Raw genomic sequence first — 21,751 nt, 5'->3', positions numbered from 1 at the left:
ATCCTGCCACCTCCCTGGAGCGCTTTAGGGAAATAATGGAAATCAAAATCTGGATGGTCAGGTGAGGATTTGAACCATCATCCTCCTGAATGTGAGTCCAATGTGCTAACCAATGTGCCATCTCACTTGATCAAAATTGGTTATATGCACCCTCTGCCACACAGCATTTGTACACAGCATCATTTGCTATGGAACACTGGTACAAAGCACCCACTGCCACAAAACATTGGTATGAAGCACCATGAAAGCTACCCCGATTCCAAAGAGCTCTGACATACACTGCTAGATGGCAATAGCATATTTTCACAATGGTGGAGAAATGTAACACATCACAGCTCAGCTAATTTACATGAAATACTTCCAAGTTATATACACAAACCTATATATACAGAGGATAGATAGATTAGAAAACAGATGAACAGCACACTAAAACTGAAGAAATTACAAAAGAGCTTTGAAATTAAGGAGATAGGCCCTGGATAATTTGAAACAATCAAAAGTTATTTTGAGTGTCAGAGGGAATATTAGGCAATGGTTGACTGTAATGCAGCAAAATATCAAATAGGTAAAAAGACAAGGTGTGGTAGAGATCGATGGATAACACAGGAGATACTGAATTTAATTGATTGAAGCAGAAACTATGAAAATATAGCAAATGAAAATACAGATGTTTAAAAATTAGATTGGCAGAAAGTGCAAAATGATTTAGCAGGAATGACTAGAGGACAAATGCAAGGCTGTAGAAGCCTGCATATATAGGTGAAAGACAGATGGCACCTATAGCAAAATTAAAGAGATGTTTTGTGAAAAGAAAAGCAGCTGTTTGAATATCAAGGGCTCAGATGACAAGCCAATACTAGCAAAGAAGGCAAATGTGGAAGGAATATATCGAAGGGCTATACCAGGGTAATGATACTGAAGACAATATTACAGAAAAGGAAGAAGAAGTAGATGAAAGAAGATTTTGACAGAGCACTGTTGGACCTAAGTTGAAACAAAGCTCCTGGAGTAGAGGACATACCCTCAAAACTACTGAGATCCCTGGGAGAGCCAGGTACAACATAACTAATCCATCTAGTGTACAAGACACAAGGGTTCCCCTGAAAGTAATGCACCACATTTTTTTCCCTCAACAATTCTTTATTGAACATAATGAGAATTACACACAGGAAACAATGGCGTTTTATCTACACACCCTATTTTTCCACATAATCTCCATCCCATTCTATGGTCTTCCTCCAGCGTGAAACAAGGGCGCATATGCCCTGTTGGTACCAATCATTGTCTGGTGACAGAGCCAGTGCTTCACTGTGTGAATCACCTCCTCATTGTCCTCAAAATGTCTTCCATGAATGGCATCCTTTAATGGCCCAGACAAGTGGAAGTCCAAGGGGGCTAGGTCAGGGCTGTCAGGTGTGATAGCTGTGGATGGTCTCCCTGACTGCTGCAAATTGTGGAGCTCCACTGAACTGCCTTCTGATGATCTCACCCTCTGTGACCTGCAACTAAATGTACTTCTGTAGACAGCAGATGCTCCACAGACTTTGGACAAGTGTTTGAGAATATTCCCCACAGTTTCTTTCTCTACAGTGAGAAATTCAATGACGGCACATTGCTTGTAATGTACATCACCTACAGATGCCATTTTGAAACTGCCCTGCAGCAATGCTATCTGTTGGAAGTGACGGAAACTTGGCCTGGCCACTCAGGAGACTTCAAATAATACATACGTAACATTTCACACATTCGTAGCATTGTTTTCAGCTGAGAAAAAAATGTGGTGCATTACTTTCTGGGTAACCCTCGTATGTGAGACAGACAACATACCCTCAGATTTCAAGAAGAATGTAATAATCCAGCTCCAATTACGCACATACTGAAAGTTGTGAATATTACTGAATTATCAGTTTGACAAGTCATGGCTGCAAAATACTGGCACAAATTATTTACAAGAGAATGGTAAATGTGGCAGAAGCCAATCTCGGGGAGGCCAGTTTGTGCTCTGGAGCAATGTAGGGTCATTGAGGAAATACAGAACCTGTAACTTATCTTAAAGATATGCTGGAGAGAGGCAAGCCTCCACTTACACCATTAGGTTTAGAAAAGCTTTTGACAATGCCGACTGGACAACGATTGTTAAAATTTTTAAGGTAGCAAGGAAAAAACACAGGGAGCAAAAGGTTGTTTATAGCGTGCACAAAAATCAGACTTCAGTTCTAAGAGTTGAAGGACATGAAAGGGAAGCAGTGATTGAGAAAGGAGGATTGTAACCTGTCCCCAGCATTATTCAATCTCTACGCCGAGCAGGCAATAAAGGAAACCTACGAGAAACATGGAAAGGGAATTAAAGTTTAGGGAAAAGAAATAAAAACTTTTGAGGTTTGCTGACATCATTGTAATTCTGTCAGAGACAGCAAAGGACTTGGATGAGCTGTTGAACAGAATGGATAGTGTCTTGAAAACAGGTTGTAAGATGAAAATCAACAAAAGTAAAACAAAGATAATGAAATGCAGTGAATTAAATGATGTTACGCTGATGGAATTAGGAGTAGGAAATGAGACACTAAAAGTAGTAGATGAGTTGTGCTATTTGGGCAGAAAAATAACTGATGATGGCTGAAGTAGAGAGAATTTAAAATGCAGATTGGCTATGGGAAGATAAACATTTATGAAAATGAGGAATTTAATAGCAATAAAATATTTAGCTTAAGTTTAACCTTGTATGGATGTGAAACAGGGATGATAAATGGTTCAGACAATAAAAGAATAGAAGCTTTTGAAATATGGTGCTGTAGAATAATGCTGAAGATTAGATGGGTAGATCAAGTAACTAATGAAGAGAAACTGAACCATATTGTGGAAAAATGAAATTGATGACACAACTTGAATAAAAGAAGGAATTAGTTGATAGGACACACCTTGGGATATCAAGGAATAATTAATTTGGTAGTGGAGAGAATTGTGGGAAGCAAAAATTGTGGATGGAGACCAAGGATGCATATATTACATAAATTCAAATGGATTTATGCTGCAGTAGTTGTGCAGAGATGATGAGGCTTTTACAGAATAGTTTACCATGGAGAGCTGCATCAAACCAGTCTTGGGATTGACGACTACACAATGTTAGATTTCAACTCTTTAGCCTGATTAAGACCTTCTGTTTTCCGGCTGTATTGTAAACCTTGGAGTATCCATTTAAAAGTACAGGGCATATTAGAAAGCATTAGGATCTTAATTAATAAGCAGTTAATATACCAATAATCTGATGGTAAGCAATGTTATATTAGTAATTAATAAATTAGCTGGAAATTCTTATTTGTAAGAAAATAGTTACGAAATAAAATTATACAGTTGTACTCTCCTTCTCTTGAGTCCTGCAACGGAAACACTTTTTTGCACCAAGCCCTACAATCAAAGCCAACCAAATTGCAACGCTGAACTCTGCCCCTTCCAGTTAATATCACCATCCAACCACAACTCTCCCACACTCAGTTGTAAACCATCCTTGGCTACTTTTCAAGAATTCCTTGTTTTCAACTTGGCCTCGCCCACCTTTCCCAGTTCCCTTTCCTCGAACATAAACCCCCAAACGGAGGACAGAACAACAATCCATAATCTAAAGACGGTCCATCATTCAATCACCCTCCCCGCAGACAAAGGTGCCACCATTATTGTGATGAACCACAGTGATTAATTGGCAGAAGGTACCCACTGCTGTCTGAATATTCAACCAATAAGCCCTGCCATTGTGATTTCATCCTAGAGGTCCAGCACAGCCTCCAATCTCCACTCAACTCCTTACGTTCATGCCAGAATCTCTCCCTCAAATCCATCTCCTTCTTCACCCCAAAGTCTGCTCATGCACCTACCTTCTACATGCTTTGCAAAATCCATCAACTCATCAATCCTGGACACTCCACTGTAGCTGGTTGTTGTACTCCTACCCAAAGAGTTTCTGCCCTTGTTGACTAACGCCTTCAACAATCTGCATGCAACCTGGCCTCATGTATTAAAGACACAAGCCCCTTTCTTCAGTAGCTCTAATCATTCCCAACTCATTCCACCTGGATCCCTGCTCATCACTGTTGATGCCACCTCTGTACACCCAGACATCCACCATGCCCACAGCCTTGTTGCTATTGAACACTATCTCTTCCAATGTCCTTCCACATCTCAACCCATCACCTTATTTCGTATACACCTAGCTAGCAAAATCCTCACACATAACTACTTTTCCTTTGAGGGAAGGATAAACAAATAAATTTGTGGCACAGCCATGGGCACTTGCACGGCTCCCTTCTATGCCAAGCTTGTTTATGGGCATTTAGAGAAAACCTTCTTAGCCACGCAAAATGTCAAACCTCTTTTTTGGCACAGGCTCACTGGTGATATTTGGATGATACAGACCCAGGGACGAGACACCATATCCTCATTCTTCCATAGCCTCAATACCATCTCTTCATCTGCTCTACTTTGTCCTTCTCAGCCCAATATGCCACCTTCCTGGACATTGACCCCCACTTCTCTGATGGCTCCATCCATACATCTGTCCGTATCAAGCTCCCTAACCGCCAACAGTACCTGCTTTTTGATAGCTGTCATCCCTTCCATACCAAATAATCACTCTCATATTGCCTACCCAAGCTTGGGCAGTTTGTCTACAATGATGAGAAATGCCTTGCCCAGTACGCTAGAGATCTTACTAAGGTTTTCACAGACAGACGTTATCCCCAAACACATTCCATAGACAGGTTTCCCGTGTCATATTCTCACACATACTTAAACCTCTGTCCGGATCCAAGAACCCCGCCGCCCACACACACACACACACACACACACACACACACACACACACACACACACACACACACACACACACACACACACCCCATATGCTCAACTTCAATGGCTGCTTTACAAACTGTGCCATCTCGATCCTTCTCCCCCCAAACACCAATTTTTTGGAACTAGGTTATGGATGTTTCCCTGTAACACTTTCTTGCTCCCATACTTGTCCTGTCCTCAATCTCCGCTAGCCCTGTGCTTCACACACCCTTCCAGCCTGCCCCAGGACCCAAACTTCACTCATCCTGCACCCACACACTCTTCTCAGCAGTCTCTCTTTGTTCCGTCACCCTCTGCCAATCACCTTCTCCACAACATCTTCGCTGTGTGCTGCCCAAAATCACTGGTGCCTGTGCCTGTCACACATGCTTATCACTGTATGTGCTGCATGACATTCCTGCATTCCTACCCCATGCACCTGCTGCCTCCCTCCATGCCATTACACACGTTTCTCCAACCCTCCCTCCCATTTCATTCCTTATTTCCTTCCTCCCCTCTCCTACTTCCCCTGAGACAGCCTCTTACCACAGCGAAGCTGCAGATCTACAGTCCTGGAATTGTATATTCAGTCTGCAGAGAGAGAGAGAGAGAGAGAGAGAGAGAGAGAGAGAGAGAGAGAGAGTGTTTGTGTGTGTGTGTGTGTGTACTCTACCTGAAAAAGAATTTGTCCAAAACCTAGTCTTGTTCAGGTACCTGCTGATGATTCAACACTTCCAATATTCAGTGAGTTTTACCTTTGTTCCTAAATTACTTACGCCAGAAAAACGATAGCTGCCAAAACTTCTGTCATTAGATGCCATGACAACCAAAAATTACTTAGTTTGTTCTGAGGGAAAATACTGATGTGTTGTAACTAAAATGTATTCATATGAGTAGAATCAGTTTAAGAAAGATATAGGGAAATAAATAATCATTATTTAACAAATAAGTCTCTATAATTGCATAATCATTTTCTTTTGACTTACAGAACGTGAGCCTCATGTCTACTCAATCTGATATAACTAAATAATACATCTGAAAATAAATGTCAACAAAAAAGATAGAGGAGGATTTAGAAAAACTGAAATTACAGCATCTTATTTCTACAATGTTGTAATGTGACTCACTTTAAGTACAGCAAGCACAGGACCGACATGTATATTATTGTGTGCAGCAGCCAACAGATGCCTGTCACAGCTCAGGTGAATATTGTAACCTATACCGCCAGATGGTGGCATTGGGTGTGGTGATGTTCCTAAAATGTTCACAAAACTGAAGTAATCACAAACATATGAAAATGACAGTTACAACCTATCCAAGAAAGAGAATATACATAAGATGCAAGTACTTACATATGACAATTAGAAATCTACAAGTGTTCAGTTTAGTGAGGATTGAATGGGGCTTTTTTAAATATTACTAACCAACTGAATACAAAGATGGCTGCGGGCATTCGACAGTCTTGAAGAGTCGCAAAAGCAAGTGACATGTTAGTCGAGCGCAAGCTTCTGCTCCAACATCAGCTTCACCATGACCTTAAACATATCAAAAAGACAGCAATATGTTAGAAGGTCGTCATCCACAACTATTTCTTTTGGCAAGAATATTTTAATATAAAAGTTTACAATCACTATTTCAAAGGCAAACTAAAGAATATGAATAATCCAGATAATAGCACAAAATTGGAACTACAAATTTTTTATCACAGACTTATTTTGAAGTCATTTGGACATTGGGTAAAAGGCAAGTATTGTGACTGCAAAGAGTGATGCAGTAGCTAAGACATGGGAATCATTCAGGAGGAATGGGTTCCAGTTTCCATTTGGCTACCTTGCTTTAGGTTCCCTGTGGCTTACTTACTCATTTGACACGAATGCCAAGGTGATCCTTTCATGACTGATTTCTTGCCCTGATCTCAATGAACAGTACTGGTGCTTTGTCTCTAATAGCCACAATGACACTGGTACATAAAATTTGGAATTTACTTCCTTCCAAGATCTGAATCAGGAGACACACATATTGTGGGAAACAATTATGTGGAAGCAATGGGTAAACATCTGAAATTCAACTTCAAAGTACTACTACTAATTTGATTTTGTCAGTCAGTATGTTATAGGTGAATATGCACAGAAAATAATGCAAGACAACAATGGAGATTCAAAACTCCACAAGATATAGCCATATGCATAATATAGAACTGATAGGGCAGGAGAAAGCTGCTGTTTCCTCACTCATATGAAGAACACAAATGGACAGGAAATTTTTCTAGGACATTGTGTGACATCTCCTGGAAAACTCTATAAAAATTAAACTAAATCTGTGCCAGACATGTAAATGTGGAAAGTAAAGAAAGGTCACAACTGAGTGTATTTCTGTCTATAAAATACAGTAGATAATTATAATAGAGGGAAACATTCCACGTAGGAAAAATATATCTAAAAACAAAGATGATGTGACTTACCAAATGAAAGTGCTGGCAGGTCGACAGACACACAAACAAACACAAACATACACACAAAATTCAAGCTTTCGCAACAAACTGTTGCCTCATCAGGAAAGAGGGAAGGAGAGGTACAGTAGATAATTATTATGATATATTTTGTGTTAAAAATGTTAATAAAATATGCATTTTAGTATCAAAGAACAACTATAAAATGTAAAGACATTCTATGTAACCTTGGAGATCCTATCTCATTGAGGTTAAAAAGACTTGGTTCAATGATCTAATATTACTTTTATCTCTGCTGTTGAAGCATTTAGTCACTTAGCTATTCTGATGCACTAGGTATTTGATGTACTTATGGTAAAACGTGGATTTCTCCTGTTCTCGTTCAAAACCTCTCTCTCCCTGCAGAAATATTTACGCGAAAATAATTATTTAAAGTGAGTTTTGTAGAAGATTGCCCATCCTGCTCTGTTGTTGTTGTAGGGAATGGTGCACAGGCGGCTAATACATGGAATTTAATTAAAATATTAAATATTGGGCTTCACCCTGAAATTAACATAACAAATAATTTGAGTACTGATGATAATTTTCAAGCATTAATATTTGCAAAATTCATTTTTCAGAATTTTTACAGAATTGCACAGATAAATTTAACTGCAGTAGGCGACAAGGCTTAGGTTTGCTTCATGATATCTTTGAGTCCACAATCAAATTTATTACTGTCAAGAAAATGCTTAACCAAACTGAAGCCAGTGTGATATAAATGAAATTATTTATCACGAGGAGAAATCCTTACATCTTACCAACAATTAATTTATCTGTCAATAACAGTAATAGTTTCATGCTACTTCTGACTGTTTTTGTGCTAGTCGTGAGTTTGGATAACACAATTAAACCATTGCAAGCAAAACTGTACCCGCTTTTACTAATATTTTTGCCCATGCAGCAACTTTGATTATCATTGGTGTACACGTAAGCTGCATTTACAAGCATGCACAATGTACACGTCACCAACATTATATTAAATATCCTTTAGCTTTTTCCTAAGAACCCCAACCACATCAAGAGACTTTATAACTGGTTCTTCTCCTCTACCTGCCCGGAAAATACTAGCAATTAAAATTTCTTGCACTACTGGTGTTTGACCCAGCAATCTCCAGTCCGAACACCACTGCAGTAGCAATCATTAACGATCTTGCCCATGTAGATGGGTGAAATGAGAACAGAAAATGCACAAATGGAAAAAAGGTTGAATTTTAGAAGGAGTAAAGAGAAAAAAAAAAGAGTCATAATGGAGGTAAATCATACACATCAGAAAGGGGAAGGCATGTTCTTACAATTATTTTTCAGCGTATGATCTGCATTTCTTCACAATTAAAAAATTGAAAAAGTAAAGTCAAATGTTTATTGAAATATTTGTCCAAAAGTAAGAAGGAAAACAGATAAGAAAAAAAATTAATGACAACATTATGAAAAGGATAGTTGCTACTCACCATATAGCCGAGATGCTGAGTTGCAGAAAGGTACAACAAAAGGACTGTCAAACAAAGCTTTCGGCCGACAGGCCTTCATCAGAATTAGACAACACAAACAAACAAACAAACACACACACACACACACACACACACACACACACACACACACAAATGCAACTCACAGATATGTGGCCACAATCTCTGGCAGCCAAGGTCTTGGACTGTGGCCATGTGTGTGGGAGATGCATTTGCATGAGTATAACACCATTGCCTCCGAATTTTACTGTTGGCTCTACAGAAGCTGCCAGATGATGTTCACCGGGCATTCGCTATACCCACACCACATTGTGTACCGTGAATCGTCACTCCACACGTTTTTCCACTGTTGAGTCGTCCAATGTCTACGTCCCTTACACCAAGCGAGGCGTCATTTGGCAATTACCAGCGTAATGTGTAACTTATGAGCAGCTACTCGACCATGAAATCCAAGTTTTCTCACCTCCTGCCTAACTGTCATAGTACTTGCCATGGATCCAGTGCAGTTTGGAATTCCTGTGTGATGGTCTGGACAGATTTCTGCCTTTTACACATTATGATCCTCAACTGTTGGCGGTCTCTCTCAGTCAACAGACAAGATCGGCCTGTACACTTTTGTGCGGCACATGTACCTTCATGTGTCCACCTCACTATCACATCGGAAACAGTGGACCTAGGGATGTTTAGCACTGTGGAAATCTCGCGTACAGCCATATGACACAAGTGACACCCAATCAACTGACCACGTTCTAAGTCCATGAGTTCCGCAGAGCACCTCATTCTGCTCTCTCACTATGTTTAATGACTACTGATGTCGCTGATATGGAATACCTGGCATTAGGTGGCAGCACAATGTACCTAATATGAAGAACGTATGTTTTTGGGGGTGTCCGGATACTTTTGATCAAACAGTGTAGATCACGTCACATTGAACAACCTTTTTCTCTCGAGACATGTTCACTGACACTTCTTCCTGGTGATGCTAGGCATCCTTTAGTATTTGCTGGCCTTGGGACCTGAGATTTCACTGAACCAGCAGGGTCTACTAACCAGGTGCACTGCATACTATCCCCACCAGTAAATTGACAGGAGTGATTTTCAAAAAGATAAGCTTAAAAAAGAGTGTCTCTAAGTGAAGAAAGATATTTTATAAGAGAATCAGCAACTTCAATTTTTCTGGGCCTACCATCTTTCATATGGAGCAGATGACTGGATTATAGGCAAGGGCATAAGCAATACAAAAGGACTCTGAACATTGCAAGGAAGTGTCATCAAACATTTTGTCTCTAAGTAGTTTCCCATGACGTGATCTATCACACATAGAAATTTGATGCAAAGACTTCGAAATACTCTGTATAATTCCCCTCCTGAAGGAAACTTTGTCTCATATTTGTTAGTTTTCATGAGGGAACTTTCCTGTGATGCAATACATTCTTTTATGTCACACCAGTCACTACACTTGACTTAACAATCCTCATTGGAACTGTCTTGCTACAAATCAGAACATTAAGAATATAAAGTAAGTGAACAACATGGACTGTATGTGGAACATTATTAAGTAGAAATATTAAGCACGAGAAGGAACAAATGTATAGAAAAATGTTCTACAATGGACCTCATCCTTCATTCAGTAATCAAGGGGTCTTGCCAGAAATGTGGTGCGTGCACGAAACACATGAGTAGAGTATGAAATTTCATCCAATGAGGCAGAGGAAGCAAAAATAAAATCTGAGCATGAACTGCATGTACAGGAGGCTGAAAGGCATTTTTTTTACAAGGAGGAAAAAGTTTATAAATGTTACATTTTATGATTCAAAATACAAAAAGTATCTCAATTTTCAATGCCTACAGCCCCAGTTGGATAGTATAATCACAATTTATGCAACTTCAAATTTGTTTGTCATGATCTGTTTAATGGGAAATTTTTACGACATATTTGTGATTAAACCCAACCATCCATACATCTCAAAGAGATAGCTTCTTTCTAACAAAGCTCGTAGAGCTGAATTCCATCAACAAAACACACCATTGCATCTTGCAATTCATGTATGGATTGAATAGAAACATACATGCATGCCTCTTGTGGATGAGGTTAGTTTGTAAGTTTCTTATTTCTGATCGTTCTTGCTTGGAAAATAACTTGCACCACAGAAATACTGAAGCTGCCATGAAAAGCTAAATTTACTATCTACTGTCTCAGCGAGCTCATGGAAGAATTGCTTTTATTGCTTACCCAATGAAGCAAGATGATTTTAGATCGGCCAATAAAAGAATTCAAAAATAATATTGCCTGAACTAAGAAATACAGATGGAGAAACAAAATGACTTCAGATTCAGTGAATTTGGTTTCACTTTAAAAACTATGTTCTACAGCATTTGCAAATAAACTTCTCGTGTTTGTCTCTGGATCATAGTGGGTAAATCCCACAATATTTCATCGATACAACTGCTTGTCATCTTCAGGTGGTGGCAGTAGCTGCTGTCACTCCTGCAATATGTGACTGATATAATCGCATGGGGGCACTGAAATTTATCAGGTCAGGAGAGGCAATACGCATGTGCAGGATGACACTTGAAGTTGGAAGAAAGCGGTGCTCCCGTGCTATTATCATCAGTCGAATCTTGCAGCAGTGACAGCAGCAACTACCGCCACCTGAAGATGTCAACCAGCCGTATCAATGAAATATTGTGGGATTTACATAAAACAATTCTGCAGCAAACCCGAGAAGTGTATTTGCAACAGATCCATCAGGAATGCCTGAAAAAATCACTTATGCTCTACTTTTTCACATCTAATCAAATGAATCTGGGAGAAAAAAATAGAGCTGACCAAGGCAATTCTTACCTGTGGCACACACTTAATTGTATTATAATCGGAGACTTATTGGCACAAAGAAGAAGAAATGTTGGATCTCTTGAAATTCCTACCATCTATCTATTACAGATATTGCACTTAATGAAAATGAAAAATGCTACTCATCATATAGTGGAGATGCTGAGTTGCAAGTAGGCACAAAAAAAGACTGTCACACATATAGCTTTCGGCAAGTAAGGCCTTTGTCAAAATTCGATGACAAACACGCACATACACACTCACACAAACGCAACTCACACATACGACTGCAGTCTCAGGCAACTGAGGCCACACTGTAATCAGCAGCACCTGTGCATTGCATGATGGGAATGGCAATGGGATGGGGTGGGGTGGGGACGAGGAGTAGGCTGGAGGAGAGAGGGCATGATGGGAGTGGCGACTGGGTGGTGGTAAGGAGGAGGCTGCGGCGGGGAGGGGGAGGGATAGTATGGTGAGGGTGGTGGAGAGTAAAGTGCTGTAGGATAGACAGAGGGCAGGGGAGAGTTGGGGAGGAGGTGGGGGGGGGGGAGGGGGGGCAGGAGCGGAAGTAGCAGAAAAGGAGAGAAATAAAAAGACTGGGTGTGGTGGAGGAATGACAGCTGTGTAGTGCTGGAATTGGAACAGGGAAGGGGCTGGATGGGGTGAGGGCAGTGACTAACAAATGTTGAGGCCAGGATGGTTACGGGAATGTAGGACGTATTGCAGCAAAAGTTCCCACCTGCAGAATTCAGAAAAGCTAATGATGGTGGGAAGGATACAGATGGTACAGGCTGTGAAGCAGTCACTGAAATGAAGGATATCATGTTTTGCAGCGTGGTCAGCAACAGGCTGGTCCACTTGTTTCTCGGCCATAGTTTGTCGGTGGCCATTCAAGTGGACAGACAGCTTGTTGACTGTCATGCCGACATAGAATGTAGCACAGTGGTTGCAGCTTAGCTTGTAGGCCACATGACTGGTTTCACATGATGTTAGTGACCGCACTGGAGTAGGTGGTAGTGGGAGGATGTATGGGATCGGTCTTGCATCTAGATCTATTACAGGGGTATGAGCCATGAGGTAAAGGAATGGGTGCAGGGGTTGTGTAAGGATGGACGAGTATATTGTGTAGGTTCGGTGAACAGAGAAATACCACTGTGGGATGGGTGGGAAGTACATTTCTCATTTCAGGGCATGACGAGAGGTAATTCAAACCCTGGCGGAGAATGTAATTCAGTTGCTTCAGTCCTGAGTGGTACTGAGTTATGATGGGAATGCTGCTCTGTGGCCGGACAGTGGGACTTTGGGGGGTGGTGGGGGACTGGAAAGATAAGGCACAGGAGATTTGTTTTTGTACAAGGTTGGGAGGATAATTATGGTCAGCGAAGGCTTCAGTAAGACCTCAGTATATTTCGAGAGGGCTGCTCATCACTGCAGATGTGATGACCATGGGGCTGTACAGAAGGGACTTCTGGGTATGGAACGGGTGGCAGCTGTCGAAGTGGAGATATTGCTGGTGGTTAGTAGGTTTGATATGGACGGGGGTATTGATGTAGCCATCTTTGAAGGAAGGTGGCGTGGTGGGTTGAGTAGGAACAGGCGAAGCAAATGAGGGAGAAGTTGTTGAGGTTCTGGAGGAATGTGGACAGGGTGTCTTCACCTTCGGTCCAAATAGCAAAGATTTCATCAGTGAATCTGAACCTGGTGAGGGGTTTAGGATTGTGGGTTTTTAGGAAGGATTCCTCTAGATGGCACAGGAACAGGTTGGCATAGGATGGTACCATGCGGGTGCCCAAAGGTTTACCCCGGATTTGTTTTTTGGTAATGCCTTCAAAGAACAAGTAATTGTGGGTGAGGATATAGTTGATCATGGCGACTAAGAAGGAGGTTGTTGGGTTGGAATCTGTTGGGCCTTGGGAAAGACAGTGTTCAATAGCAGTTAAGGCCATGAGCATTAGGAATGTTAGTGTACAGGGAGGTGGCATCAATCGTGATGAGCAGGGCACCGTGTGGTAAAGGGACAGGAACTGTGGAGAGTCAGTGGAGGAAATGGTTGGTATCTTTTATATAGGAAGTTAGGTTCCAGGTTATAGGTTGAAGGTGTTTAGTCTATGAGAGCAGAGATTCTCTAAGTGGCGGCATAGTAACTGGCCACAATGGGGTGTCATGGGTGGCTAGGTTTATGGACTTCAGGAAGCATGTAGAAGGTAGGAGTGCGGGGAGTAGTAGGGGTGAGTAGAGAGATGGACTCCAGAGAGAGGTTCTGGGATGGGCCTAAGGATTTGAGTAGTGACTGAAGATCCTGCTGGATTACTGGAATGGGGTCACTGTGACAAGGTTTGTAGATGGAAGTATCTGACAGCTGGCAGAGTCCTTCCGCCAGGTAATCCTTGCAGTTCAAAACAACAGTGGTGGAGCCATTGTCTGCAGGTAGGATTATACGGTTGAGATCTGCGTTTTTTTCTGTGGATGTAAGGTTAGTTTGTATGTTGAGTGATTTGGGGAATGTGCATAAGGCTAGGTTCGAGGTCAAGAAATTCTGGAAAGTTAACAGGTGGTGGTTTGGGGGCAGTGGGGGTGGATCTAGTTTGGATGGAAGAGTGAACTGAGTCAGGCAAGGTTCAATATTGGTCTTTGATTGGGTCTGACTGTTAGGTTTGGTGGCGAAAAAGTGTTTCCCCTTTAGGGATTGGCAGAAGGAGAGGAGGTCTTTAACAAGTCCTGCATCTACATCTACAGCTACATGGATACTCTGTAAATCACATTTAAGTGCCTGGCAGAGGGTTCATCGAACCACCTTCAAAATTCTCTACTATTCCAATCTCATATAGCATGCGGAAAGAACGAACACCTACATCTTTTTGTAGAAGCTCTGATTTCCCTTATTTTATCATGGTGATCGTTTCTCCTATGTAGGTTGGTGTCAACAAAATATTCTCGTATTCTGAGAAGAAAGTTTAGGATTGGAATTTCGTGAGAAGATTCCGTCGCAATGAAAAATGCCTTTCTTTTAATGATGCCCAGCCCAAATCCTGTATATTTCTGTGACACTCTCTTCCCTAATACAAATTGTGCTGCCCTTCTTTGAACTTTTTCGATGTACTCCATCAGTCCTCTCTGGTAAGGATCCCACACTGTGCAGCAGTATTCTAAAAGAGGATGGACAAGCACAGTGTAGGCAGTCTCCTTAGTAGATCTGTTACATTTTCTAAGTTTCCTGCCAATAAAACGCAGTCTTTGGTTAGCCTATGTAGGTTGGTGTCAACAAAATATTCTCGTATTCTGAGAAGAAAGTTTAGGATTGGAATTTCGTGAGAAGATTCCGTCGCAATGAAAAATGCCTTTCTTTTAATGATGCCCAGCCCAAATCCTGTATATTTCTGTGACACTCTCTTCCCTAATACAAATTGTGCTGCCCTTCTTTGAACTTTTTCAATGTACTCCATCAGTCCTCTCTGGTAAGGATCCCACACTGTGCAGAAGTATTCTAAAAGAGGATGGACAAGCACAGTGTAGGCAGTCTCCTTAGTAGATCTGTTACATTTTCTAAGTTTCCTGCCAGTAAAACGCAGTCTTTGGTTAGCCTTCCCCACAACATTTTCTGTGTGTTCCCTCCAATTTAAGTTGTTGGTAATTGTATTACCTAGGTATTTAGTTGAATTTATGGCTTTTAGATTAGACTCATTTATCGTGTAACCAAAGTTTAAAGAATTCCTTTTAGCACTCATGTGGATGACCTCACACTTTTCGTTATTTAGGGTCAACTGCCAATTTTCGCACCATTCAGATTTCTTTTCTAAATCATTTTGCAATTTGATTTGATCTTCTGATGACTTTATTGGTCGATAAACAACAGTGTCATCTGCAAACAACCTAAGATGGCTGCTCAGATTGTCTCCCAAATCATTTATATAGATAAGGAACAGCAAAGGGCCTATAACACTACCTTGGGGAATGCCAGAAATAACTTCCGTTTCACTCAATGACTTTCTGTCAATTACTACAAACTGTAACTTCTCTGACAGGAAATCACAAATCCAGTCGCATAACTGAGACAATATTCCATAAGCACGCAATTTCACTACGAGCTGTTTGTGTGGTACAGTGTCAAAAGCCTTCCAGAAATACGGAATGGATCTGAAATCCATTGTCAGTAGCACTCAAAACTTCATGTGAATAAAGAGCTAGTTGTGTTACACAGGAATGATGTTTTTTGAATCCATGTTGACTGTGTGCCAATAGACCATTTTCTTTGAGGTAATTCATAATGTTTGAACACAATATATGTTCCAAAATCCTGCTGCATATTGACGTTAACAATATGGGCCTATAATTTAGTGGATTACTCCTACTTCCTTTCCGGAATGTTGGTGTGACCTGTGCAAATTTCCAGTCTTTAGGAATGGATCTTTCGTCGGGCGAACAGTTGTATATGATTGTTAAGTATGGAGCTAAAGCATCAGCATACTCCAAAAGGAACGTAATTGGTATACAGTCTGGATCAGAAGACTTGCTTTTATTAAGTGATTTAAGATGCTTCACTACTCCGAGGATATTTACTTCTACGTTACTCATGTTGGCAGCTGTTCTTGATTCGAATTCTGGAATATTTACTTCGTCTTCTTTTGTGAAGGCATCTCGAAAGGCTGTGTTTAGTAACTCTGCTTTGGCAGACAATATGCAATTTGGGAGTGGGGTAAAAGGTGAGGCTTTTGGAAAGGACTGATATTTCTGTGGGGCTAAGGCTTCTGGAGGGAAGGTTCATGACTGTGTTGTGGGTCCAGAACCTAAACAGACCCGCAACACAGTCATGAACCTTCCCTCCAGAAGCCTTAGCCCCACAGAAATATCAGTCCTTTCCAAAAGCCTCACCTTTTGCCCCGCTCCCAAATCCAATCATGCAGGACTTGTTAAAGACCTTCTTTCCCTTTTTGCAATATTGTTACATTCCATTCTGGATTTTCCGTTATTAGATATTTCCCTTCATCTGAGATGTGTCCATGTGAAGCAAATGATGATACTGATGATGGCATTGATGAAGATTACAATCGTCATGAATGAGTTGTGTTTTTAAACAATTTCTCATTTTAAAACGATTGTTATCTGGACAGTAACAATATGTTTAGTGATTAATTTCCCATTGCTTGTCATAATGCAAAATAATTGGGAAAAATTATACTTTAAGTTTAAAATACATCCTCTCTTCTTTAATTACATGTAACTGCCTTGCTATCTTTAGAAAAATACTGCAAAATGTTAAATGTCTCAGTGGTTGCTTGAAAGGTTCAGAGATGGGCAGCCAAATACCAAAGGGAGTTGATCCTTTATTACATGAACTCCTTGCCATTCTCAATTTATGAGCTGGAAGTGGAATTGCTGGTTCTGCATAGTTGTTAGAGTGAATGAATTATGTCATTGTTGTATTGAATCTCCTGTGCTTCTGTTAACTTTCTTCTGCTTTCAGTTAGCACTCAAGGGAGACAGAGAGAAGGAAAAAGAGTACAGTAAAGACATAACAAATAAACTCAAAGAGTACACAGAAGAATATGGTTGAAATGGCTCTGAGCACTATGGGACTCAACTGCTGTGGTCATTAGTCCCCTAGAACTTAGAACTACTTAAACCTAACTAACCTAAGGACATCACACACACCCATGCCCGAGGCAGGATTCGAACCTGCGACCGTAGCAGCAGCGCGGCTCCGGACTGGAGCGCCTAGAACCGCACGGCCACCGCAGCCGGCACACAGAGGAATAAATTGTCATAATTTTGATGTCTGTTTCTGAAAGCTTACAGAACATCAACGCTGCCACCTGAACATGAAACACTGCTTTCATTTCTAATGTATATATGTTTATGAGTGAAATATCATCTACTCACCTTCATTACTTGCTGTGACAAGAGATGGAAGTGCAATATGCACTACAAAATCCTCCAATGAAAAACAGTGTCGAGCTGCATAAAGAAATGGAAAGAAAACTTATTGTAATAAACATTTCAGTGTCAATATTCCTTATTTCAAATTCTTAAATAGTGTCATTCTTGTACAAATATGTTCACTTATTCAAAACTTATTACTGGTTAAAACTGTGCACTACACTATGACTTGCATCTGGATCCTTGCCTTTCTGAGGCAATGCTCTTGCCAAGTGAGCTTATCTAACTTCAGGATTTCACCTGTTAGCAGTATCTCTCTACTATTTTTCCAATTGAGTTGAGCTATGAGGCACTTCTGACTAGCTCAGTCTGAAAACTGCTGATAGTTAAATGAGGTACTGAAGCTCAAGTCTTCATTTTCCATGCAGTTTTGTAGTGCTGTTACCTAGTCTTAGGTAAAACTTGCACGAATTTGTAAGAATGCCACCATGGAGCATTGCATTAGCTACAGCTGGTCGGTAAGCACAGTGTGGTAACATAAATGTTATGGCAACATGTACACACAAGGATTGAGAGATGGGCTGGCTGTGCTTGGTGAAACCACACCGGGCAATGTTAACAGCCAGAGTGGGCAGGATGGTGTCACCACACCATGGTTAAGAAACATGTTATGAGCTATGTGACTGGGTAATAATGCAACAAATGCATGCTGGAGCTGTAGAAATAGCTGTGAATTTTGAGGCAGAGTCCAGCAGCGCCACCACAATGGCAGGGTTACGCTACACAACAAGATGACTGGGCACCACCAGCTGCAGCCCTGAGTCAGAGACCAGGTTGGGTCAGCTGCCTCTCACACTAAGTCCACCCTGTGGAACTTGGTGCCTCAGTGCCAGTGATCTGCTTTCTGCACCTGCCACCGTTACTCATACCAGCAGGTAGCAGATCACGACCGTATGTGGCCGTCTCCTCTCCTCACTGCAATGGAGGTGAGCCAGGCCTGAGTCCTTTGGGCACATCCATTCAACAGTGGAATGCTTTTGCAGCACAAGAAGTACAGTGCTGCTGATGTTAGAGCCTCGGCTGACTGATGAGTAACTTGATTCCTGCTAGTTCAACGTCAGCATCACAAGGTGCTGACACGTGTATCTCTTCAATTGGGTAGAAGCTAGCTGTCTGCTGGCCATTACCTGCCTGCCATGTCATGGTGAGGCATGTCTGCCTTGCATTGTCAATGATGAGATGTGTAACTGAAGTCTAATGAAATGTTACTCTCAACCAACACAACAGAGAACTGTCAGGAGAGCTGGTGTCACCTCCAGTGGACAGCGGAGGGTGTACAATACCCACAGTGCAGCATCTGAATTGCAGCCTACGGCATCTTCGTTCTGGGTTGAGTGAGACTATTGTTTATGTTTTGGGGCTACATGTGTGGTTGAGAGTAAGTAACTGCAAAGTTACTTTTGTAAAGTTGGAGGAACCAGTGGATGTCTCCCAGTTCAAGGGTAACTGTAACAATCAGTTGTTACAGCCTGTGTGATGTGCACAGTGTAATTTACGTTGGTATTCTGCCCTTGCACCGAACCTGTGATAGTCATTTGTTTTACATGTCATCATTTTGGCCATATGGTATGGCAACACGGGGAGTCGAGGTGGCTCACCATTAGACATACAAAATAAGTGTGGTAGTGTTATTAACTACGAAGTGCTCTGTTCTTTTTATTTTTGGACTGTTATTGCTGAATTCGTAAATATGAGTAAGGGTGGTGCAATGATGAAATCAGAGACACAAGACATCATTGGCGAGGAAGCTATGCAATCCTAGCTGATCAGGTGGCATGATTAAGAAAAGAGAGTACATTTGTGAATAATAAGCTGGCAGAGAATGAAGAAGAGTTGAGGTTGTTGAATTCGCAGAGTCAGAGAAGTAAATCTGGCTATTACAAATCTTGGTACTCCCTCTTCCAGTAGGTCACCAGAGGATGTGTTACCATTTGTGATGGATCTCTTATCACTGGCTGACATAGGGGGTTGGTCGTACACACAGTTGTTGCAAATAGCACGACTGTATCTCTCAGGAGACTTGGAGTCCTTTGTACAATGCACGGAGGCACTGGATAAGGCAGAAACTTTCAAGCAGCTCAGGCAAGGATTGGTGCAAAGATATAAGAAGCAGATTAGTGCACAGTTTTTCTGTTAGCAGTTAAGTATAATTTTTAAGATGTCTAATGAAGCCATGGGGGATTTTGCAGAAAATATTACAAAAATTAATGTGCATGCATGTGAACTGACACAGAGTGATGAGCCAAAGGGCATTCGATGTTTTCCTGAAGGGTTTATCATCAGCAATGTCTATGAGGGAGCACACTGGTACACCTAGGAATCTGAATGCAGCAGTTAAGTTAGCAATGGAATTTGAGGAAATTTCTGTTGCAACAGGGGTAAGGGATTGAAAACATGTGTCTGAAGTGAATATAAGGTACTTAAACTGTGGGTTTATGGAGCATTTGCAGGGCCATTTCCAACAGCCACAGAATAAATTGGGTGGTATGAACCATCAGCGGTGTTATGAGAATAACAGTAGGGATGGTGTAAACCAACAGCATTATTATGGAAATAATGGTAGGGATGGTCTGGGGGTAATAAGCACCCGTTAAAAATGTAGTCAATGCTGATCTGTCACAAGGAGTGTCTGTTGTACAAGGCAATCTAATTAAACCATGAACAATGACATTAAGGCTTAATTCGCATGACTATATGTCAGGAGGCACCAGAAAGTCACTATGGGTGAGTGTGGAGCCAGATTTACCAGTTGGTGTGTTGTGTACAGTGGAATTGCTGGAGGATAGTGATTTATTGGGTACAGTGTGTTGTTTAATAAGACAAAGTATTGAATGCATATAGGAAATGAATGGTGGCAAGGTAATACCTGTTAATGCGAATAATTTTGGCACCAGTTAAACTGTTAGAGGGAACATTAGTGGCAATGTCAGAAATTCCGGAAGAGGAAGACTGCTGCACAGAAGGTGTAAGCCACGAAAAGACACAGGATGCCACTAATAAGACAGCATTGCATGACAAGGGTAAGGATTTGACAGGAACAAAGAGGGTACAGATGGAAGAATTGTTGTTTGAGTTTCAACACCTGTTCTTGGCTTGCAATGTCTGTGAAGCAACACAGGAGACTTATGGGGAATGAAGCACCGGTGTACCGGAGGCCATACAGAATACCATGGTCTCTGCAGGTGATTTTAGAAGAGTTTATCAATCAGCAATTAACTGAAGTCATAATAGAAGAGAGTAGTAGCCCCTGGAGGGCAGAAATTGTAATCGTACCAAGAACGTCTATGGATGGTTCAAGGAAGTATTGATTCTGCTGTGATTAACATTGTTTGAACAGTAAGACACTAACAGATGATTACCCCATTCCACACATAACACAAACTGTTGATAATCTTGGGCAGTGCTCGACAACGGACTTGAGAAGTTGGTACCATCAGCAGATCAAAGACTGCATTTTCAGTACCCCTGGGACATTATCAGTTTAGAACAATGCCATATGGTTTGCAGAAAGCACCTTCGACATGCCAGTGCTTGTTAGACAGAGTGCTGAAGGGATTAAAGCCTTGTCAGTGTTCAGTGTATTTAGACATCATAACTGTTTCTTCAAGGGATAAGCACGAGCATAGGCAGCGACTGAGGAAGTGTTCAAGAGGTTGTGAGCTGCACATTTAACAATGTGTGTTGAGAAGTGTCATTTTGCGTTGGAAGAAATAAATTTCTTGAGTCAGTTAATTAGTAAGGGTGGTGTGAGGACTGATCTGAGATTGATACAGGTGGTGCAACATTTTCCAGTACCAGGTACAAGCAAAGAGTTACAGTCCTCCCTAGGCCTCGTGAATTGTTATAGCAAACTTGTGAGGGGATTTATGGATATAACACACCTGCTTACACAATTACTTAGGAAAGGTATCAAATTTGTATGGTCTGAGGAGCTTCAAAATGCATCTGACAAGGTAAAGGAGGTATTGATGTCAAGTCTGGCAATGGTATTCCTGGATTTTCAGAAGGAATTTATATTATCATTGTTTTGAGCTATGAGGTCAAAGGAGAAGAACACCCTATTACTTTTGCCCCCAGACAATTGAATGGAGCCGAGAGGAATTATTCTACTATGGAGAGAGAGATGCTTAGCCTGGTGTACGGAGTAACATGCTTCTGGCATTACCTGTACGGGAGGAAGTTAAAGTAATGACTGCTTATGCT

At 41.2% G+C, this 21,751-nt stretch overlaps 1 protein-coding gene across 1 annotated transcript in view; it reads right to left on the bottom strand.

The window, feature by feature from the left end:
• Positions 1-21,751, bottom strand: part of LOC124774951 (mediator of RNA polymerase II transcription subunit 12) — a 365,571-nt gene that overhangs the window by 184,862 nt on the left and 158,958 nt on the right. Inside the window, exons 23-25 of the mRNA XM_047249660.1 lie at positions 17,492-17,566; positions 6,249-6,359; positions 5,952-6,079 (exon numbers count right to left, since the gene is read on the bottom strand). Of these exons, the coding sequence (XP_047105616.1) occupies positions 5,952-6,079; positions 6,249-6,359; positions 17,492-17,566 (314 nt within the window). The remainder of the gene's footprint in view (positions 1-5,951; positions 6,080-6,248; positions 6,360-17,491; positions 17,567-21,751) is intronic.

Source organism: Schistocerca piceifrons, chromosome 2, assembly GCF_021461385.2.
Source record: "Schistocerca piceifrons isolate TAMUIC-IGC-003096 chromosome 2, iqSchPice1.1, whole genome shotgun sequence".
In the NCBI taxonomy this organism is placed as follows: domain Eukaryota; kingdom Metazoa; phylum Arthropoda; class Insecta; order Orthoptera; family Acrididae; genus Schistocerca; species Schistocerca piceifrons.
This window is presented reverse-complemented; position numbering and strand designations above follow the sequence as displayed.